At 41.1% G+C, this 22,573-nt stretch overlaps 1 protein-coding gene across 2 annotated transcripts; it reads left to right on the plus strand.

Moving 5' to 3' along the window:
* Positions 1–901: 901 nt before the first annotated feature.
* Positions 902–13,073, plus strand: LOC121547685 (ribonuclease T2-like). Of its 2 annotated transcripts, none has more exons than XM_041859077.2 (10): positions 902–975; positions 7,817–7,900; positions 8,197–8,251; positions 8,386–8,435; positions 8,606–8,663; positions 10,509–10,573; positions 10,687–10,800; positions 10,925–10,970; positions 12,428–12,499; positions 12,745–13,073. In XM_041859077.2, exons 1-10 carry the CDS (start codon positions 950–952, stop codon positions 12,937–12,939), a joined length of 765 nt encoding a protein of 254 aa, XP_041715011.2. In that variant the 5' UTR covers positions 902–949; the 3' UTR covers positions 12,940–13,073. The 2 variants fall into 2 exon arrangements, with proteins under 2 accessions (XP_041715011.2, XP_045065649.1); XM_045209714.1 differs by having other exon boundaries at positions 946–1,192.
* Positions 13,074–22,573: the final 9,500 nt, after the last annotated feature.

Genomic DNA, 22,573 nt, shown 5'->3' on the forward strand with positions numbered 1-22,573 from the left:
AAAATCCAAAGCCTGCCCATTTGTTATAGAAATATTAAAGAGATAAATGCAATTGCAATAAACATTAAAACGTTTTTATTTATAGTTTTTAATTAAACTGTGTGGCCCAGTGGAATGTCATGATAGAAGTCTGTGTTCAATATTTGTGGCGAGTCTGCGCGCCTGTGGGGTATAGATGGGTCATGGAATACAGTTTATTTCAAATTGACATCTAAGGTTTACTTTTTCTTTTTGTTTTTAGCTAACCCTAACCCCTTTCCTAACCTTAACATAATTATCCTAACCTGATACGTTAATTATCATAACCTGCTGCGTAAATTCTCTTAAAGAGCTACGAAAAGTCAATTCTGGTAAATTCTGACATAAACTGTATCTAGTCAAAACTGTATAAACTGCCTGCTACAAAGACATTAGATAAAGGAGGAGTTCTCACATGATCTTGCGTGACTTCAATTTTCTGCACGAGACTGTGCACGGGACACACTTTTTTCACGCCACTTCGATACGAAGTTATTTTTGTAGCAGGGGTAGGAGAGCATTTTCGCTAACCCTAACCCTTTCCCTAACCTTAACGTAAGTCTACTAAACTGCTACGTGAATGCCTCTTAAATTCTCCTAACCTGCTACGAAAAAGTCATTTCGGTATCGAAGTGGCGTGAAACGAGTGTTCCTCCTGACCGGAGACCGTGAGGCTCAGCTCTGTTGCAGGAAAACAATTTCACACGTTCATTATTGTAGGCTACTACCAGAGACTATAGAGAAAGCGAGACATCCACTCATTATCTTGGGCTGAGGGGGTGCCCAGGATCTCACTGGCAAAAAAAGTCTGGGCGGGGCGGGTGGGAGAGCGGGGAAGGGACAATAAGTAGACCAGAGCCATTGGTCTCATGCGGGAAAGCATGCTCACGTGAGAGAGGGAACGCCTACTTACAAGACAGGAACCGTGACCATGTTTTCCAATGGTAAACTGCCTGAGTAAGACATCTTTGCTACTACCAGACGTCGAATCGGAGTTGCTATCTCATTTTAAACCATAAATGATACTAGTGGAATGTCATATTGCTAATCTATAAAACAACAATATATAAGTTTCTTCATCTAAATGGTCCTTCCAAACTTCTAGTTGTGTATATGCCAGGTTACTGTAGCAGGGTTTTATATCGATCCACAGGAACAAAAGAACAAAACACAGGTAAGAACTTGTTGTGTCACTCGTAGGCTATATTGAAAACGTACCCACATAGTCTAGGCTACGTGTAGCCAGCCAGGCCCAGTTAATACTGGAGACAGTGTTTGTGAAATAATGACAGTAACCCATAGCCTTCTATTGTGCAAACTCAATTTGCGATCCCCCACAACGACGGTTTAGGATTACAGTTGCGAAACGGGCTGGATTATCTGATTTCACAGCAAACTGCTGCGCTGATGAGCGCAAATATCAGCTCAATAGTATTTGGCAAGCATCAAAATAAGAATCACACCATTTAAACCACTGTAGCCTATAACTGTTTATTACATATGCTATATAGACTAAAATTAAACCATTGTTAATGGAATACTTTATACTATTCCAGGTATTCCTTAAAGAGGTAGGGTTTCAAGTGTCTCCGGAAGGTGGTCCGGATTGGTCCAAATTGTGATGTAGATGTGATGGGAAACGCATTTCCTGCAATTCTGCACAGTTTGACCTGATTTATCGTGACTCTCTTGAGGGGTATTTTGAGGGGTATATGGAGGGGTATTCTGAAAACACAGTATAAGTGGAAGGCAAATATTAAGAAGACGTAAAATATGAAGACTGAGTTGTATTATAATGATCCACACACATATTTATTTATATTAAGGAGAAACAAAAGTTGAAGACTGAGTTTGCCTACCTTATGCCCAGTCCACACACACACACACACACACACACACACACACACACACACACACACACACACACACACACACACACACACACACACACACACATATATACATACACTACCGTTCAAAAGTTTGGGGTCACATTGAAATGTCCATGTTTTCCATGAAACATACATGAAATGAGTTTGAATAGGAAATATAGCAAAATGAATAGGAAATGTAGTCATTGACAAGGTTAAAAATAATGATTTTTAATTGAAATAATAATTGTGTCCTTCAAACTTTGCTTTCGTCAAAGAATCCTCCATTTGCAGCAATTACAGCCTTGCAGACCTTTGGCATTCTAGTTGTCAATTTGTTGAGGTAATCTGAAGAGATTTCACCCCATGCTTCCTGAAGCACCTCCCACAAGTTGGATTGGCTTGATGGGCACTTATTACGTTCCATACGGTCAAGCTGCTCCCACAACAGCTCAATAGGGTTGAGATCCGGTGACTGTGCTGGCCACTCCATTATAGACAGAATACCAGCTGACTGCTTCTTCCCTAAATAGTTATTGCATAGTTTGGAGCTGTGCTTTGGGTCATTGTCCTGTTGTAGGAGGAAATTGGCTCCAATCAAGCGTCGTCCACAGGGTATGGCATGGCGTTGCAAAATGGAGTGATAGCCTTCCTTCTTCAAGATCCCTTTTACCCTGTACAAATCTCCCACTTTACCACCACCAAAGCACCCCCAGACCATCACATTGCCTCCACCATGCTTGACAGATGGCATCAAGCACTCCTCCAGCATCGTTTCATTTTGTCTGCGTCTCAGAAATGTTATTTTTTGTGATCCGAACACCTCAAACTTTGATTCGTCTGTCCATAACACTTTTTTTCCCCAATCTTCCTCTGTCCAGTGTCTGTGTTCTTTTGCCCATCTTAATCTTTTATTTTTATTGGCCAGTCTGAGATATGGCTTTTTCTTTGCAACTCTGCCTAGAAGGTCAGCATCCCGGAGTCGCCTCTTCACTGTTGACGTTGACACTGGTGTTTTGCGGGTACTATTTAATGAAGCTGCCAGTTGAGGACCTGTGAGGCGTGTGTTTCTCAAACTAGACACTCTAATGTATTTGTCCTCTTGCTCAGTTGTGCACCGGGGCCTCCCACTCCTCTTTCTATTCTGTTTAGAGCCAGTTTGCACTGTTCTGTGACGGGAGTAGTACACAGCCTTGTACGAGATCTTCAGTTTCTTTGCAATTTCTCGCATGGAATAGCCTTCATTTCTCAGAACAAGAATAGACTGACAAGTTTCAGAAGAAAGTTCTTTGTTTCTGGCCATTTTTAGCCTGTAATCGAATCCACAATTGCTGATGCTCCAGATACTCAACAAGTCTCAAGAAGGCCAGTTTTATTGCTTCTTTAATCAGCACAACAGTTTTCAGCTGTGCTAACATAATTGCAAAAGGGTTTTCTAATGATCAATTCGCCTTTTAAAATGATAAACTTGGATTAGCAAACACAACGTGCCATTGGAACACAGGACTGATGGTTGCTGATAATGGGCCTCTGTACACCTATGTAGATATTCCATTAACAATCAGCCGTTTCCAGCTACAATAGCCATTAACAATGTCTACACTGTATTTCTGATCAATTTGATGTTATTTTAACGGACAAAAAATTTGCTTTTCTTTCGAAAACAAGGACATTTCTAAGTGACCCCAAACTTTTGAACGGTAGTGTATATATATATATATATACACTACCAGTCAAAAGTTTGGACACACCTACTCATTCAAGGGTTTTTCTTTATTTTTACAATTTTTTACATTGTAGAATAATAGTGAAGATATCAAAACTATGAAATAACACATATGGAATCACAAAAAAAGTGTTAAACAAACAAGTATATTTTATATTTGAGAATCTTCAAATAGCCACCCTTTGCCTTGATGACAGCTTTGCACACTCTTGGCATTCTCTCAACCAGCATCACCTGGAATGCTTTTCCAACAGTCTTGAAGGAGTTCCCACATATGCTGATCACTTGTTGGCTGCTTTTCCTTCACTCTGCGGTCCGACTCATCCCAAACCATCTCAATTGGGTTGAGGTCGGGGGATTGTGGAGGCCAGGTCATCTGATGCAGCATTCCATCACTCTCCTTCTTGGTAAAATAGTCCTTACACAGCCTGGAAGTGTGTTGGGTCATTGTCCTGTTGAAAACTAATGATAGTCCCACTAAGCCCAAACCTAATGGGATGGCGTATCGCTGCAGAATGCTGTGGTAGCCATGCTGGTTAAGTGTGCCTTGAATTCTAAATAAATCACAAACAGTGTCACCAGCAAGCACCCCCACACCATAACACCTCCTCCTCCATGCTTTACGGTGGGAAATACACATGCGGAGATCATCCATTCACCCACACCGCGTCTCACAAAGACACAGCGGTTGGAACCCAAAATCTCCAATTTGGACTCAAGACCAAAGGACACATTTCCACCGGTCTAATGTCCATTGCTTGTGTTTCTTGGCCCAAGCAGGTCTCTTCTTCTTATTGGTGTCCTTTAGTAGTGTTTTTTTTTGCAGCAATTCGACCATGAATGCCTGATTCACACAGTCCCCTCCGAACAGTTGATGTTGAGATGTGTATCTTACTTGAACGCCTCCAGAAGGCGAGGTCAGTACAGGTGCATCAAAGCTGGGACAGAAAGAATGAAAAACAGCTTCTATCTCAAGGCCATCACTGTTAAATAGCCATCACTAGCACATTAGAGGCTATTGAAATCACTGGCCACTTTAAGAAATGGAACACTAGTCACTTTAATAATGTTTACATATCTTGCACTACTCATCTCATATGTATATACTGTATTCTATAATATTCTACTGTATCTTAGTCCATGCCGCTCTGTCATTGCTTGTTCATATATGTACAGTGCTATGAAAAAGTATTTGCCCCCTTTCTAATTTTCTCTACTTCTGCATATTTGTGATACTGAATGTTATCAGATCTTCAACCAAAACCTAATATTAGATAAAGGGAACATAAGTGAACAAATAACACAACAATTACATATTTATTTCATTTATTCATAAACAATGTCATGCCACACCCAATTCCGCTGTGTGAAAAAGTAATTGCCCCCTTACACTCAATAACTGGTTGTGCCACCTTTAGCTGCAATGACTCCAACCAAATGCTTCCTGTAGTTGTTGATCAGTCTCTCACGTCGCTGTGGAGGAATTTTGGCCCTCTCTTCCATGCAGAACTGCTTTAACTCAGTGACGTGTGGGTTTTCAAGCATGACAGAGCTTGAGAGGATCTGCAGAGAAGAATGGGAGAAACTCCCCAAATACATAGGTGCCAAGCTTGTAGTGTCATACCCAAGAAGATGCGAGGATGTAATCGCTGCCAAAGGTGCTTCAACAAAGTACTGAGTAAAGGGTCTGAAAACGTATGTACATTTGATATTTCAGTTTTTTATTTTTAATAAATGAGCCAACATTTCAAAAAATCAGTTTTTGATTTGTCGTTGTGGGGTATTGCGTGTAGATTGATGAGGGGAAAAAACAATTTAATCCATTTTAGAATAAGGCTTTAACAAAATGTGGAAAAAGTCAAGGGGTCTGAATACTTTCCGAATGCACTTTGTATATATATATATATATATATATATATATATATATATATATATATATATAATAGTAATTGAGTGTGAACATAACATGGACAAAGACTGACACTTATGTTGTTGAATGTTGATCTGTCAGCATCCACTCTGTCATTCAGAAAGTTTAACTTTTAATGACAGAAGAGCAGACGACGAAGTGGTACTGTTTTTGTGCGTTCGTTTTAGCCTGCCAGGAGTGCCGGGTCAGCTCCATTTGCGTTTACATCTCTTTAAACTCGATGGGGCAGCCCAAAATATTATTCCAGCCAACGGGAAAACCAGAAAGAACGCACCATCTTTTCCTCTTCAATCTGAGCCAGATTAACAGATTAACAGATTAACTGCACTTTGACCTAATGAGAATGGGGGGGACTATGGGTGGCAAATCATATTTCAGGGGGGGTTGGTGCTACCCCGGGCCAGACTAACGCATTTGGGGCCTCGGGGCACCTACCTCCAGGGGGCTCAGCTTTTGCTGCAATTCTACACATTTTGCCATACCAACTCTGTGACATCTTTACAGCTCTGCTAACGTCTCTGAAATAGACCATCACTAATCAGTCAATCCACAAGCAGAGGGGCAGAGAGAAAAATAATTATTGATTCAAGACATTTAAACTTTTCATTTTTGCTGAATTTCAAAAAAAATCTAAAAACATAATTCCACTTTGACATTATGGAGTATTGTGTGTAGATCAGTGACACAAAGTCTACATTTAATCCATTTTAAATTCAGGCTGTAAAACAACAAGATGTGGAAAAAGTCAAGTGGTGTGAATACTTTCTGAAGACATTGTATATACACTATTTAATTTTTTTTATTTAACCTTTATTTAACTAGGCAAGTCAGTTAAGAACAAATTCTTATTTACAATGACGGCCTACAAAAGTATGTGGACACCCCTCAAATTAGTGGATTTGGCTATATCAGCCACACCCGTTGCTGACAGGTGTATACAATAAAGTACACAGCCATGCAATCTCCATAGACAAACATTGGCAGTAGAAGGGCCCATACTGAAGAGCTAAGTGACTTTCAACGTGGCACCGTCATAGGACGCCACCTTTCCAACAACTCAGTTCGTCAAATTTCTGCCCAGCTAGAACTGCCCCAGTCAACTGTAAGTGCTGTTATTGTGAAGTGGAAATGTCTAGGAGCAACAACGGCTCAGCCGCGAAGTGGTAGGCCACACAAGCTCACAGAATGGGACCGCCAAGTGCTGAAGCGCGTAGCGTAAAAAATCATTTGTCCTCGATTGCAACCCTCACTACAGAGTTCCAAACTGCCTCTGGAAGCAACGTCAGCACAATAACTGTTTGTCAAGAGCTTCATGAAATGGGTTTCCATGGCCGAGCAGCCGCACACAAGCCTAAGATCACCATGCCAATGCCAAGCGTCGGCTGGAGTGGTGTAAAGGTCGCCGCTATTTGACTCTGGAGCAGTGGAAATGCGTTCTCTGGAGTGATGAATCATGCTTCACCATCTGGCAGTCCGACGGACGAATCTGGGTTTGGCGGATGCCAGGAGAACGTTACCTGCCCCAATGCATAGTGCCAACATTCTAGACGATTCTGTGCTTCCAACTTTGTGGCAACTGTTTGGTGGAGGAGGAATAATGGTCTGGGGCTGTTTTTCATGGTTCGGGCTAGGCCCCTAGTTCCAGTGAAGGGAAATCTTAACACTACAGCATACAATGACATTCTAGACAATTCTGTGCTTCCAACTTTGTAGCAACAGTTTGGGGAAGGCCCTTTCCTGTTTCAGCATGACAATGCCCCTGTGCACAAAGCGAGGTGCATACACAAATGGTTTGTCGAGATCGGTGTGGAAGAACTTGACTGGCCTTCAGGAGGCCTGACCTCAACCCCATCGAACACCTTTGGGATGAATTGGAACACCGACTGCGAGCCAGGCCTAATCACCCAACATCAGTGCCACGACCTCACTAATGCTCTTGTGGCTGAATGGAAGCAAGTCCCTGCAACAATGTTCCAACATCTAGTGGAAAGCCTTCCCAGAAGAGTGGAGGCTGTTATAGCAGCAAAGAGGGGACCCATGATTTTGGAATGAGAGGTTTTATTTTAAAGAAATGATTGTGGGGGACGAATCGACCTGTTCTGAATATCCCCTGTGGTAATCGCCTATGATTTAACTGCCATATGCAATTTAAGGTTTAGGCCTTATAATTGTAACAATTGGCCTACCAACAAATATTAGGCCTACAGATCAAATCAATCCAGCTATGGTCCAAAATCTACCTATCCTAATGGTATGTTTTCTTTGTTTCAGTGTGAACATGAAATCATTGGCACTTGTTGTCCTGCTGTGCCTTGGCTGCGGTCTGATGTCTTTCTCATTCATACTCGCGTCACCGTAAGTACTGGTAGGCCTATCTGTCTCTGCATCAAGCCCTTCATTCCAAAGTAAGTAGCCTTTTTTGAGACACAACAGCCCATAGGGCAGCGTGAGGCAGCTAGAGCATTTGTCTTGACATGCCCGAGGGATCAAACCCCCAACCTTCCAAACCCAGGACACTCTAACCACAAGGCCACTGAGTTGGTGTCATTCCATAGCAGGCCTCAATGCAAGTTAAAGGCCATTAAATGAGTGAGGCACTTTGATCATGCTAATGTTACTATTTTATTGAATGTAACTCTGCTTTATTTCAGGCATATGTGGAGTAAGCTGATCCTGACTCAACACTGGCCGAGCACATTTTGCAGCGTAAGCTACTTTATGGTTTCATAGCATAGTAAACTCTACGTATCATGTGTTGATCTGATTGTATGATTGATACGGTGGTCATAAATTGCCAGATTTTCCACCTTGTATGACAAAATAAACATTTTGATTTGCAGATGGAACACTGTGATCCCAAATTTGACTACTGGACTTTGCATGGACTGTGGTAAGGATGACTTAATACAATTCAGTAAAAAATAAAGCTAAGAAGATGCTACCTTTTCCCCCAACCCAATCATCATGGACTTTATGGTTTCTGAGTTTGAGTGACAACATAACACAGAGTCCACGACAGTTTATCTTTGTACACATTTGACCAATGTCTGTGTTTTACAGGCCAGATAAAGGCCAGGAATGCAATTCTTCTTGGCACTTCAATGTAACTCTAATCCAGGTATGTTCTGCTGGGGGAAAAAACACATATATATAGATAGATAGATAGATATATATATACAGTTGAAGTCGGAAGTTTACGTACACTTAGGTTGGAGTCATTAAAACTTGTTTTTCAACCACTCCACAAATTTCTTGTTAACAAACTATAGTTTTGGCAAGTCGGTTAGGACATCTACTTTGTGCATGACACAAGTAATTTTTCCAACAATTGTTTACAGACAGATTATTTCACTTATAATTCACTGTATCACAATTCCAGTGGGTCAGAAGTTTACATACACTAAATTGACTGTGCCTTTAAGCAGCTTGGAAAATTCCAGAAAATGATGTCATGGCTTTAGAAGCTTCTGATAGGCTAATTTACATCATTTGAGTCAATTGGACGTGTACCTGTGGATGTATTTCAAGGCCTACCTTCAAACTCAGTGCCTCTTTGCTTGACATCATGGGAAAATCAAAATAAATCAGCTAAGACCTCAGAAAAAAAATAGTAGACCACAAGTCTGGTTCATCCTTGGGAGCAATTTCCAAATGCCTGAAGGTACCAGGTTCATCTGTACAAACAATAGTACGCAAGTATAAACACCATGGGACCACGCAGCCGTCATACCGCTCAGGAAGGAGACGCATTCTGTCTCCTAGGGATGAACGTACTTTGGTGCGAAAAGTGCAAATCAATCCCAGAGCAACAGCAAAGGATCTTGTGAAGATGCTGGAGGAAACAGGTACAAAAGTATCTATCTATATCCACAGTAAAACAAGTCCTATATCGACATAACCTGAAAGGCTGCTCAGCAAGGAAGAAGCCACTGCTCCAAAACCGCCATAAAAAAGCCAGACTACAGTTTGCAACTGCACATGGGGACAAAGATCGTACTTTTGGAGAAATGTCCTCTGGTCTGATGAAACAAATATAGAACTGTTTGGCCATAATGACCATTGTTATGTTTGGAGGAAAAAGGGGTTGGCTTGCAAGCCGAAGAACACCATCCCAACCGTGAAGCACGGGGGTGGCAGCATCATGCTGTGGGGGTGCTTTGCTGCAGGAGGGACTGGTGCACTTCACAAAATAGATGGCATCATGAGGAAGGAAAATGATGTGGATATATTGAAGCAACATCTCAAGACATCAGTCAGGAAGTTAAAGCTTGGTCGCAAATGGGTCTTCCAAATGGACAATGACCCCAAGCATACTTCCAAAGTTGTGGCAAAATGGCTTAAGGACAACAAAGTCAAGGTATTGGAGTGGCCATCACAAAGCCCTGACCTCAATCCTATAGAAAATGTGTGGCAGAACTGATAAAGCGTGTGCGAGCAAGGAGGCCTACAAACCTGACTGTTACACCAGCTCTGTCAGGAGGAATGGGCCAAAATTCACCTAACTTATTGTGGGAAGCTTGTGGAAGGCTACCCGAAACATTTGACCCAAGTTAAAGGCAATGCTACCAAATACTAATTGAGTGTATGTAAACTTCTGACCCACTGGGAATGTGATGAAAGAAATAAAAGCTGAAATAAATCATTCTCTCTACTATTATTCTGACATTTCACATTGTTAAAATAAAGTGGTGATCCTAACTGACCTAAGACAGGGAATTTTTACTAGGATTAAATGTCAGGAATGGTGAAAAAACTGAGTTTAAATGTATTTGGCTAAGGTGTATGTAAACTTCTGACTTCACCTGTATATATATATATATATATATATATATATATATATATATAATAGAAAAGGCAGATTTAGCTTATTCGTGACAATAGAACAAACATTTTGAGGGTAAAAGTCAAGTGTTTATAGTTAAAAAAATTATGAGAAATATTTGATCATGACTATGTTTTACAGGACCTACTTCCAGAGATGCAGAAGTGGTGGCCGGATCTTAAAATGCCAGAATCCTCTGGATTCTGGTCTGCCCTAATTTTATATTTTGTATAAATACTTTACTCCAGGTCATTGTTATATTTTCAGGTAAGAAGATTTTTCTAAACAAATGTTAGCGTGTTTGATTTTCTATTTACAGGAAATATGAATGGCAAAAACATGGAACATGTGCTGCAAAAGCTGAGTCCCTAAACAGTCAACACAAATACTTTGGCAAAGTCCTGGAGCTGTATCACAAGTTAGACCTTGATGGGTACGTGTACTGAATTAACAATAGAGTATTCTCATGAAACATATGTGTTAATATATGGTCTTAATACCCTGAACCCTGATTTATGTTCCTACTAGTTATTTATCAATTATTTGTTTGTCTTCAGAGTGATGAAGAAATTCAACATTGTGCCCTCAGAGACTTACTACACTGTAAGTACATCACTATTACTACATTACCAAGGACAATGGCATTTTGCGCCATTGACTTCAAGCACACCAAGTATTTCTGCATCATATCAAGAAACACACTATACTGTGTTAAGGGAAACCCTGTGTTATGGGAAACCCTGTGTTATGGGAAACCCTGTGCTATGGGAAACCCTGTGCTATGGGAAACCCTGTGTTATGGTAAACCCTGTGTTATGGGAAACCCTGTGCTATGGGAAACCCTGTGCTATGGGAAACCCTGTGTTATGGGAAACCCTGTGCTATGGGAAACCCTGTGCTATGGGAAACCCTGTGTTATGGGAAACCCTGTGCTATGGGAAACCCTGTATTAAGGGAAACCCTGTGCTATGGGAAACCCTGTGCTATGGGAAACCCTGTGCTATGGGAAACCCTGTGCTATGGGAAACCCTGTATTAAGGGAAACCCTGTGCTATGGGAAACCATGTGCTATGGGAAACCCTGTGCTATGGGAAACCCTGTATTAAGGGAAACCCTGTGCTATGGGAAACCCTGTGCTATGGGAAACCCTGTATTAAGGGAAACCCTGTGCTATGGGAAACCATGTGCTATGGGAAACCCTGTGCTATGGGAAACCCTGTGCTATGGGAAACCCTGTATTAAGGGAAACCCTGTGCTATGGGAAACCATGTGCTATGGGAAACCCTGTGCTATGGGAAACCCTGTGCTATGGGAAACCCTGTGTTATGGTAAACCCTGTGCTATGGTAAACCCTGTGTTAAGGGAAACCCTGTGCTATGGGAAACCATGTGCTATGGGAAACCCTGTGCTATGGGAAACCCTGTGCTATGGGAAACCCTGTGCTATGGGAAACCCTGTGCTATGGGAAACCCTGTGCTATGGGAAACCCTGTATTAAGGGAAACCCTGTGCTATGGGAAACCATGTGCTATGGGAAACCCTGTGCTATGGGAAACCCTGTGCTATGGGAAACCCTGTGTTATGGTAAACCCTGTGCTATGGGAAACCCTGTGTTATGGTAAACCCTGTGTTATGGGAAAACCTGTGCTATGGGAAACCCTGTGCTATGGGAAACCCGCCATCGTTTTTAAATGTCTGAATATATTACTTACTGTTCCTGTTTACAGATGTAGGATCTTGATTTGAGCCAGTTTGCTACAGCAGGAAAAGAATCCTGCAGCAACAGGAAATGTGAATTATTATGTGTATTATAATTAATGGACATTTCTGTAGGGGTTGATACATTTTTTGTAACGGAAACTCAAGTGAGAAATTTCAAAGTGGAAATTACAGCCTTTTTAAACCTCAAATGCACTACACATTTTGAAGTTCCTGCAACAGGGTGATTAAGATCTTACATCTGTACTTAGCTACTGTCAGCAAAATGACTCAGATGTGTGCATGCATCCAATAGCATGTGATGAATACTCATGGTTAAGTTTCCTACATTTGTGTTTTTAGTTTGACCACATCGAAGGAATCATTCTCAACTTCTACAGTGTGAAACCAAAGATTCAGTGTATTCATCCAGAGGTATCATGTTTTTTATATTTTGTATTTTGGTCAAATGTAAACTCAAGCACAACTAGTTATTGAATTTGCCTACAGGTTTTCTTTGAAGAGTAGAGGATAACGTGGATTGCGTACAATTTTGTATTTAGAATACATTTCCTTAATCATTCTACATGAATAGTAGTTGTTACACACAACTATATTATAAAATCATGAATCCTAACCCTAAATCTAGAACGTATCATTAAGTTATTTCTTGTTCACAGGGAGGGAAGGTGCAAATCTTGGGCCAGATCGAGATCTGCTTCGACTCAGACTTCCAACTTGCCAACTGTGAGCATTCTGAGACAGACACTCTGAACCTAACTGACTTCCTGAATGTTAAGGGTACAGAGTTTAGTGTATGTGACCATGCCACACCAGTCTACTACCCTCCCCTGAAGGGGAAGCCATCAATGTAGTGGCTAGTGAGGTCAGGTTACTCTATAACCAGTCATATCTCACATGGAACATACACTCTTTGAAAAAAGGGTTCCAAAAGGGTTCTTCGGCTGTCCCCATAGGAGAATCCTTTCTGGTTCCAGGTATAACCCTTTTGGGTTCCAAAAGGGTTGTACCTGCAACCAAAAAGGGTTCTTCAAAGGGTTCTCCTATGGGGACAGCCGAATAACCATTTAAGGTTCTAGATAGCACCTTTTTTTCTAAGTGTGTAGATACAAGGTTCTACTAAGTGTGAGTTCGCTCAGAAATACTATCTGAAAAACACAACTGTTTCGAATTGAATTTGTCTACTACTATTTTGATGTGTTTTCTGGCATTCAAACTTAAAATTGTACTGCTTGATTCTTAGAAACAGGTTGATCATGTTTTAACTCAGGGAATAAATCAGCTTTTAAAGATAACACTACTGAAGGCCTATACTTCCTATATAATGTTTTACAAATCATTTATACGCAAATAGCATACTAAGGGTGATATAAGATCCTTAAATCTTGTACTTTGCCAAAAGTGTCATAAAAAAATGTAGAAAATATGTTTTATTGTCACATACCCCAAATAGGTGCAGTGAAATGTGTTGTTTTACCATGTAAGCCATAGTCCGATTTTTCACCTTGTCGGCTCAGGTATTCGAACCAGCGACCTTTCTGTTACTGGCCCAACACTAATAATAACCCTAATGCCACCTGTAATATAGTATTACATTTGCTTTTAAATGATTTGTGAGTCATTTAAATAGGCTTTCAATTGTTTCAAGTATGGTCCTACTTTTTGTTAAACATAAAATCAAAAGTTTGATGCACAGTTTATGAAGACGTCTGTTCACTGCCTTCATTACTCTAGTCTTGAAATATGTTTTGATCTAAAAAGTGTTGAGTAATTAAGAATGTGCATGGTGGTGGTTAAAATGCATTGGTTTACATTAGTAATGCCATCTCCATAATTTTAGGGAATGATGTTCATGATTTAATCAGAAAGACCTATTGTATCTGTAACTGATGTCATTTCTGCTGTTTAGTTAGTTTGATTTCGTTTTAGATGTGGGATAAGCTTTGATTTTTAAATGGTGGCCTTATTTGGTATGGTTCCAATCCTCTGTAATATTTACGCACAATCAATTAAAGTAATTTTTCAATTGCAGCAGTTGTACATACTATTTACCCCTGCCATTAGCTTTTTAGTGAATCCAGGTAACTAGTGGAATGTGTAAATATGCACATTCAACTACATGCCACAAGAGGTCAGGAAACGTCTACACAACGCCAATGGCCAACAGAGGCAGTAGAGCTGTCTGACATTGTCTGGCATCGTTCAGTCTGTATCAATAGATTACACATTTAAAGAAATGTTATATCCACAAAAAGTATTACATGATATGAAACTCCATGTCCAGGCACTCAAATGCTGATGAGTTTGACTTCAAATCATGTCACACTCTCTTCACCAACTTAACTGCAGATTAATAGACAGTTTATTACAACAAAGATGATGATTACTACTCAATCTTAACTGTCTCCTGAGCAAGAAGATATCTAAAACATTTTTGTTAATTAAAGCTATTTACTATAGTGGTAGAATAGCAAAGCTGGTGGTGTATAGGCTAGTTATCCCCTACAGTCATGTCCTTGATCTCTCCTCTTGACATTTGACCTTGTGTGTAAGAGATTTATAGGCTGTTGGAGTACATGGGCTTTTTATAGACCTCTCAGCATACTGAAGAGTTTAATCTGTTAGTGACCGGTGGTAAGTAAAGCTTATTTTTGCAAGAAGTATTTTAACTTTTATATAAAAGGGATTTATCAAAATCCTGAGAAGGAATGTTTAAATATTATGTTGCACAATAACTTGTCTAACTTGCATGTCATCATAGTTTAGTATTTCCCTTGCAAATGTGAACTGCAATTGACTCCCTGACCCCAAAATAAGAGTTTGAATTGTTTTTTATGAGCCTTGGCTGTCAGGTATAATGGATATTATGTGTGGTGCAATCGGTTTTGTGTAAGCTGTCGTAGTAGGATAAGAGGAAAGCGGTTATAGCAGGGGTGTCAAACATACGGCCCACGAAGGGGTCCAATCCAGCCCGCGGGTGGTTTGAGTATTAGTTTTTTCTCCAATATATATATTTTTTCAATATTTTATGGGGGTTGTAATGAATACAATAATATACTTTAAAATCACTAAAACAAAATCAAAACTGTAGAAATTATCATGGATCTACATTCATGCAGTCTGTGTCCAGCTCACTAATAATAACCAAAATGAAATCCAGAAAGTGAAGGAGCACCGAAAATTCCGAATAGAATTTATAGAGGACTACTTTTTACTTATTTTGACGGTTAGAAAATATAACCGAAATATAACTGAATGCGGCCCCCAGGGAAAATTAGTTTTACACCCCTGGATTATAGTGTCAATGTGAAATCTCAATTGCCATGAACAGGAAGAATCAAATAAGGGGGGCAACAGCTGCCTCAGTGGCTATTAGACACACAGTGAGATCCATGCATCACTCCTAATGTGGTTATTGAAGTCGCTCATCAGCGGGTAGTCAGGTTGATTCTTCCTGACTGAAAACTCTCAGCTACATCACTGTTAACTAATTGGTAAGCAGGCCCATTTGAAATGCATTGCACTCTTCTCTACCTCCTCTCCTTTTGAAGCGAGTTACGTGTCTTATGTCCTCAAGTCAATGGAGACAGCATGGGATAGTCACTGCACACAAGAGCACTCATGGCCTCATTCCTCAGCTCCTCTATAGCCAGGGTGGTTTCCTCTTGGTAGATGTCCTAAGTCAGAGATCTCCTCTATAGCCAGGGTGGTTTCCTCTTGGTAGAGGTCCTAAGTCAGAGATCTCCTCTATAGCCAGGGTGGTTTCCTCTTGATAGATGTCCTAAGTCAGATCTCCTCTATAGCCAGGGTGGTTTCCTCTTGGTAGAGGTCCTAAGTCAGAGATCTCCTCTATAGCCAGGGTGGTTTCCTCTTGGTAGATGTCCTAAGTCAGATCTCCTCTATAGCCAGGGTGGTTTCCTCTTGATAGATGTCCTAAGTCAGATCTCCTCTATAGCCAGGGTGGTTTCCTCTTGGTAGAGGTCCTAAGTCAGATTTGTATTTGTATTTATTATGGATCCCCATTAGTTCCTGCCAAGGCAGCAGCTACTCTTCCTGGGGTCCAGCAAAAATTAAGGCAGAAATATACATTATAATACAATTTTTAAACATTAAAATACATTTTACAACATTTCACAACACATTAAGTGTGTGCCCTCAGGCCACTACTCTACTACCACACACAATCAAGGTGTACGTGTGTGTATAGTGTGTATGTTATGTGTGTTTGTACCTGTGTGTGTGACTCTTCACAGTCGTCGCTGTTTCATAAGATGTATTTGTATCCTTTTTTTAAATCTGATTTTACTGCTTCCGTGAGTTACTTGATGTGGAATAGAGTTCCATGTAGTCATGGCTCTATGTAGTACTGTGCGCCTCCCAGAGTCTGACTGGACATGGGGATTGTGAAGAGAACTCTGGTGGCATGTCTTGTGGGGTATGCATGGGTGTCCGAGCTGTGTGCTCGGTGCATTCAACATGTCAATACTTCTTACAAAAACAAGTAGTGATGAAGTCAATCTGTCCTCTACTTTGAGCCATGAGAGATTGACTTGTTAGCTCTACGTGTACATTTAAGGGCCAACCGTCCTGCCCTGTTCTGGGCCAATTGTAATTTTCCCACGTCCCTCTTTGTGGCACCTGACCACACGACTGGGCATTAGTCCAGGTGCAACAAAACTAGAGCCTGTAGGACCTGCCTTGTTGATATTGTTGTTAAGAAGGCAGAGCTGCACTTTATTATGGACAGACTTCTCCTCATCTTAGCTACTGTTGTAGCAACATGTTTTGACCATAACAGTTGACAATCCAGGGTTACTCCAAGCAGTTTAGTCACCTCAACTTGCTCAATTTCCACATTATGCATTACGATATGTAGTTGAGGTTTAGGGTTTAGTGAATGATTTTTCCCAATTACAATGCTTTTAGTTTTGAAATATTTAGGACTAACTTATTTCTTGCCATCCATTCTGAAACTGACTGCAGCTCTTTGTTAAGTGTTGCAGTGATTTCACTCGCTGTAATAGCTGACGTGTATAGTGTTGAGTCATCCGCATACATAGACACTCAGGCTTTACTCAGAGACAGTGGCAGGTCATTAGTGAAGATTGAAAAAGTAAGGGGCCTAGACAGCTGCCCTGGGAAATGCCTGATTCTACCTGGATTATGTTGGAGAGGCTACCATTAAAGAACGCCCTCTGTGTTCTTTAATGTCCTAAGTCAGAGATCTCCTCTATAGCCAGGGTGGTTTCCTCTTGGTAGATGTCGCAAGTCAGATCCAGCCAACTGGCTTTTAATTAGTGTGAATTGATGGGAGCTGGTACCAGAGATAATGTTTATGGTTGATAGCAACTCTGTCTGCCCTTGAAAGCAACCGTTTTGTAATTCACTCATCTGTGGTAGAGGAGAGCTGAGATCCTGTGTTGTTGTCTGCCCTTCTTCCTGTGAGGGCAACTGGGCCAAACAGGAAGTCATTTCACCATGAGTCATCGCTGGTTCTCCCTGACCGGAGTGAGCGATGAAAGTAAGGCTGAGTTTGGATTTGGCGTGTGCAGACATGGAGACGCTGTCTATCGACAGTGCCTTCGCCTCGTTGACCGAAGATGAGGGTCCTTATGAAGAGCTCCTGAATACATCAGAGTTTAGTATACTAGAACAGTATCTGTGTTTTATATGATGTGATATCCTTTATTATAACTTACAGCAGTATGACAGTAAGAAAAACAAGTGGATACATAGTGAGAGTATCCAGCTTTTCTGATGTATTGACGTCTAATCTGCATCAATAGAAAGGAGAAGTTTGGAGGACTTGTACAGAGAACTATATACTGGCTAACTGATGTATACGCAGTTTAGCGTTTTCATCATGAACCTTGTTCTGGAGGCAGCGCTGCAAAGTGGTTACTAGCTGGCACAGCCACAAAGTCATAACATTTTATTTTAAACCTAACCCTAACCTTAACCACACTGCTAGCCCTAATGACTAACCCTAACCTTAACCACACCGCTAGCCCTAATGACTAACCCTAACCTTAACCACACCGCTAGCCCTAATGACTAACCCTAACCTTAACCACACCGCTAGCCCTAATGACTAACCCTAACCTTAACCACACCGCTAGCCCTAATGACTAACCCTAACCTTAACCACACCGCTAGCCCTAATGACTAACTCTAACCTTAACCACACCGCTAGCCCTAATGACTAACCCTAACCTTAACCACACCGCTAGCCCTAATGACTAACTCTAACCTTAACCACACCGCTAGCCCTAATAATTAACCTCCCCTAATGACTAACCTAACCTTAACCACACCGCTAGCCCTAATGACTAACCCTAACCTTAACCATACCGCTAGCCCTAATGACTAACCCTAACCTTAACCACACCGCTAGCCCTAATGACTAACCCTAACCTTAACCACACCGCTAGCCCTAATGACTAACACTAACCTTAACCACACCGCTAGCCCTAATGACTAACCCTAACCTTAACCACACCGCTAGCCCTAATGACTAACTCTAACCTTAACCACACCGCTAGCCCTAATGACTAACTCTAACCTTAACCACAACGCTAGCCCTAATGACTAACCCTAACCTTAACCACACCGCTAGCCCTAATGACTAACCCTAACCTTAACCACACCGCTAGCCCTAATGACTAACCCTAACCTTAACCACACCGCTAGCCCTAATGACTAACCCTAACCTTAACCACACCGCTAGCCCTAATGACCAACCCTAACCTTAACCACACCGCTAACCCTAATGACTAACCCTAACCTTAACCACACCGCTAGCCCTAATGACTAACTAACCTTAAATTAAGACCAAAAAGCTAATCTTTGTTTTCAAGCATTTTTATAATGTAGCCATTTTTGACATTGCAGCTAGCCCATCTAAGGGGAAATTGCTCAGTTCTGCCTCCAGGACAAGACTCATGACAGTAAACGTCAAGCTGCGATGTATACAGGACCAATATCTGTTGTAGGTGTTAGTAGACCAAAAAAGGTGATGCATGCAGAGCTCCTATATATTCCATTCAGCACCTGTGTAGTCCTCAAAACCACAACCTAGAAACGCATTAGTTTCCCGTGCACAGTCTGTCCTCCTAAATCTAGTTAAATGAGGGTAATCCTTCAGTGATACTCCAGTCAGGCACACTGAGAGATCTGCTGATTTTCAGATAAATCTCTATTCCTGGTTTATCAGCCTTCAGCAATGCATTTTATGGTAGTGAGTTGGTTAAATCTATAATTGCAAATCTATAATTGCTGCGATTAGAAATATATAGTTATATTTTATCATCAGTCATCTAAGGAATCACAACATTTCAAGGAAATTAATAAATATGAGGTAATACTAGTTTACCTCATTTGGGGGCTTATCTAGGCATATCCTGGTGCGAGCTGCTGTATTAAACGTGTACAGCTGCACAGGTGAGATGAAGGGAGGCGTATCTTTTCACAGCAGACCTATAAACGCAGCCAGGGTGACCACTGCTCCGTGACTCACTCGCCAGAGAGCTGAGAGAACAGGAGACGGACATGAAGATCAGACAGATATGGGCGGCTGACAGTCTGGGTCCTGATGGATTGATCTCTGTGGATCACAGCACCCTTGGCTTTGTGCAAGATAAGCCACAGGTCGGACCTGGCTGCAGGCCAGATACTTCTCCACCTCTGTATCTCTGTCTCCAAGCCTTCTATAGCTCGTATGTTCCTGCCTAACTACAGTCCTTCCAGCCATTTAGACACAGCAAAGCAGTACCCAGGCAAGGGTTTTGACCGCACTGGTAACCATTGCATTTCTTATTAATGTGCATCCTGATATTTGAGGGGGTAATATGGAATGGCCAGTCTTTCGGAAGAATTACGCTTTACTGACGTGAAATACATTTCTTTTCACGTGAGTGAGCGTGAACGACGGTTCAAATGATGTGCTCAGTGAATCTATTTAGGTGATTGTTAAGCCATAATCTGTCTCGATTTCATTAACCAAGACACATTTATTTTAATGAATGTCTACCTCTAGCAAGGAACAGTATTATGACTAGGTAATTTAATACAGTTTAGGTGAGTGTCAAATCCTCTGAAGGAGGAAATAGTACAGTAATGTGGATTTACTACTACAATCCTCCCATGTCATAGTAGTTAATTTATGGTATGGAATGGAAGGTTCTGATATACCGTATAAAATATCTGCATTACCTTATATCTGCAGTCTAAGGTTCAGATCTACTACTGTATTCAGGCAGTGATTATGCTTCAGCTCCATGGGGACCGGTGCAGTATGGGAGGCTTACATAATCTGCTTGAACGATCGCTCGATTTCATTCAGCTAATTTCATTGTGCTAAATAGCTTTGCATTGGTCTGTAATACAGATATGTCCCTTTAGTTACAGTGGCTTGCCAAAGTATTCACCCCCCTTGGCATTTTTCCTATTTTGTTGCCTTACAACCTGGAATTAAAATGGATTTATTGGGGGGTATGTTTCATTTGATTTACACAACATGCCTACCACTTTGAAGATGCAAAATAAAAAAATTTGTGAAACAAACAAGAAATAGGACAAAAAAACGGAAAACTTGAGCGTGCATAACTATTCCCCCCCCCCAAGTTTGTATAATTTGTTTCCCCTTACACCACTCCAGTGTTGCTTTAGCAGTATGCTTAGGGTCATTGTCCTGCTGGAAGGTGAACCTCCGTCCCAGTCTCAAATCTCTGGAAGACTGAAACTGTATTTCAAGAATTTCCCTGTATTTAGCGCCATCCGTCATTCCTTCAATTCTGACCAGTTTCCCAGTCCCTGCCGATGAAAAATATCCCCACAGCATGATGCTGCCACCACCATGTTTCACTGTGGGGATGGTGTTCTCTGGGTAATGAGAGGTGTTGGGTTTGCGCCAGACATAGCATTTTCCTTGATGGCCAAAAAGCTCAATTTTAGTCTCATCTGACCAGAGTACCTTCTTCCATATGTTTGGGGAGTCTCCCACATGCCTTTTGGCGAACACCAAACGTGTTTGCTTATTTTTTTCTTTAAGCACTGGCTTTTTTCTGGCCGCTCTTCAGTAAAGCCCAGCTCTGTGGAGTGTACGGCTTAAAGTGGTCCTATGGACAAATACTCCAATCTCCGCTGTGGAGCTTTGCAGCTCCTTCAGGGTTATCATTGATCTCTTTGTTGCCTCTCTGATTAATGCCCTCCTTGCCTGGTCCGTGAGTTTTGGTGGGCGGCCCTCTCTTGGCAGGTTTGTTGTGGTGCCATATTCTTTCAATTTTTTAATAATGGATTTAATGGTGCTCCGTGGGATATTCAAAGTTTCTGATATTTTTTTATAACCCAACCCTGATCTGTACTTCTCCACAACTTTGTCCCTGACCTGTTTGGAGAGCTCCTTGGTCTTCATGGTGCCGCTTGCTTGGTGGTGCCCCTTGCTTAGTGGTGTTGCAGAGTCTGGGGCCTTTCAGAGCAGGTGTATATATACTGAGATCATGTGACACTTAGATTGCACACAGGTGGACTTTATTTAACTAATTATGTTACTTCTGATGGTAATTGGTTGCACCAGATCTTATTTAGGGGCTTCATAGCAAAGGGGGTGAACACGTGCACGCACCACTTTTCCGTAATTTATTTTTTTGAATTTTTTGAAACAAGTACATTTTTTTCATTTCACTTCACCAATTTGGACTATTTTGTGTATGTCCATTACATGAAATAAAAATTTAAATCCATTAAAATTACAGGTTGTAATGCAACAAAATGGGAAAAACGGCAAGGGGGATGAATACTTTTGCAAGGCACTGTATGCTGGAACCCTGTCATTGTGTAACTGTTTGATTTCTCCACCTGCCCGCAGTTCATATGTCACTCCAATGCAAATTATCTCTGTATACTGCATAGTAAAAACTGTCACACACTGCACTACAATACTATTTATGGGGAATTATGCAGTATAGTTTGTCCTGTTTAATGATTTAATGTCTGAATTAATGTGATAAGAAGATTCATTGATGGTTTGAGTCAGTGGCGGTCGGTGACGTTTAAGATAAGGGAGGATTTTATTTTAATTTTATGAGCATGGCCTTATTTCTATTACAGCATATTGGATGAGTGTCATTCATATTCCATTCACCCAGCTCAATGTAACATTGATAGGTTTCGGCTACTACATGATACTAATTTTCCCTATACTCATCATGAGGTTGCTACAACCTACCGGTCGAGAGACAAATGTGAGTAATTAAGGTGACAGACAGTGACACATTCAATACCGCCTTGCACACTCTTGCCCACATCTAGCTAATCATTAGACCAACAGCTTTGAAACAAGAGTTGCTATTGGACACATTCAGGTATGTTTATCCCTGTTTCGTTCCGTTTGCTTCCGTTTAAGAAACATTTTAACAGAATCGGTGCAATGAAGACACCCCTGATCACACGCAAACACAGTTCACTTTCATAGCAGCCACATACAAACAG

Source organism: Coregonus clupeaformis, chromosome 31 (assembly GCF_020615455.1).
Source record: "Coregonus clupeaformis isolate EN_2021a chromosome 31, ASM2061545v1, whole genome shotgun sequence".
NCBI classification, from domain to species: Eukaryota; Metazoa; Chordata; class Actinopteri; order Salmoniformes; family Salmonidae; genus Coregonus; species Coregonus clupeaformis.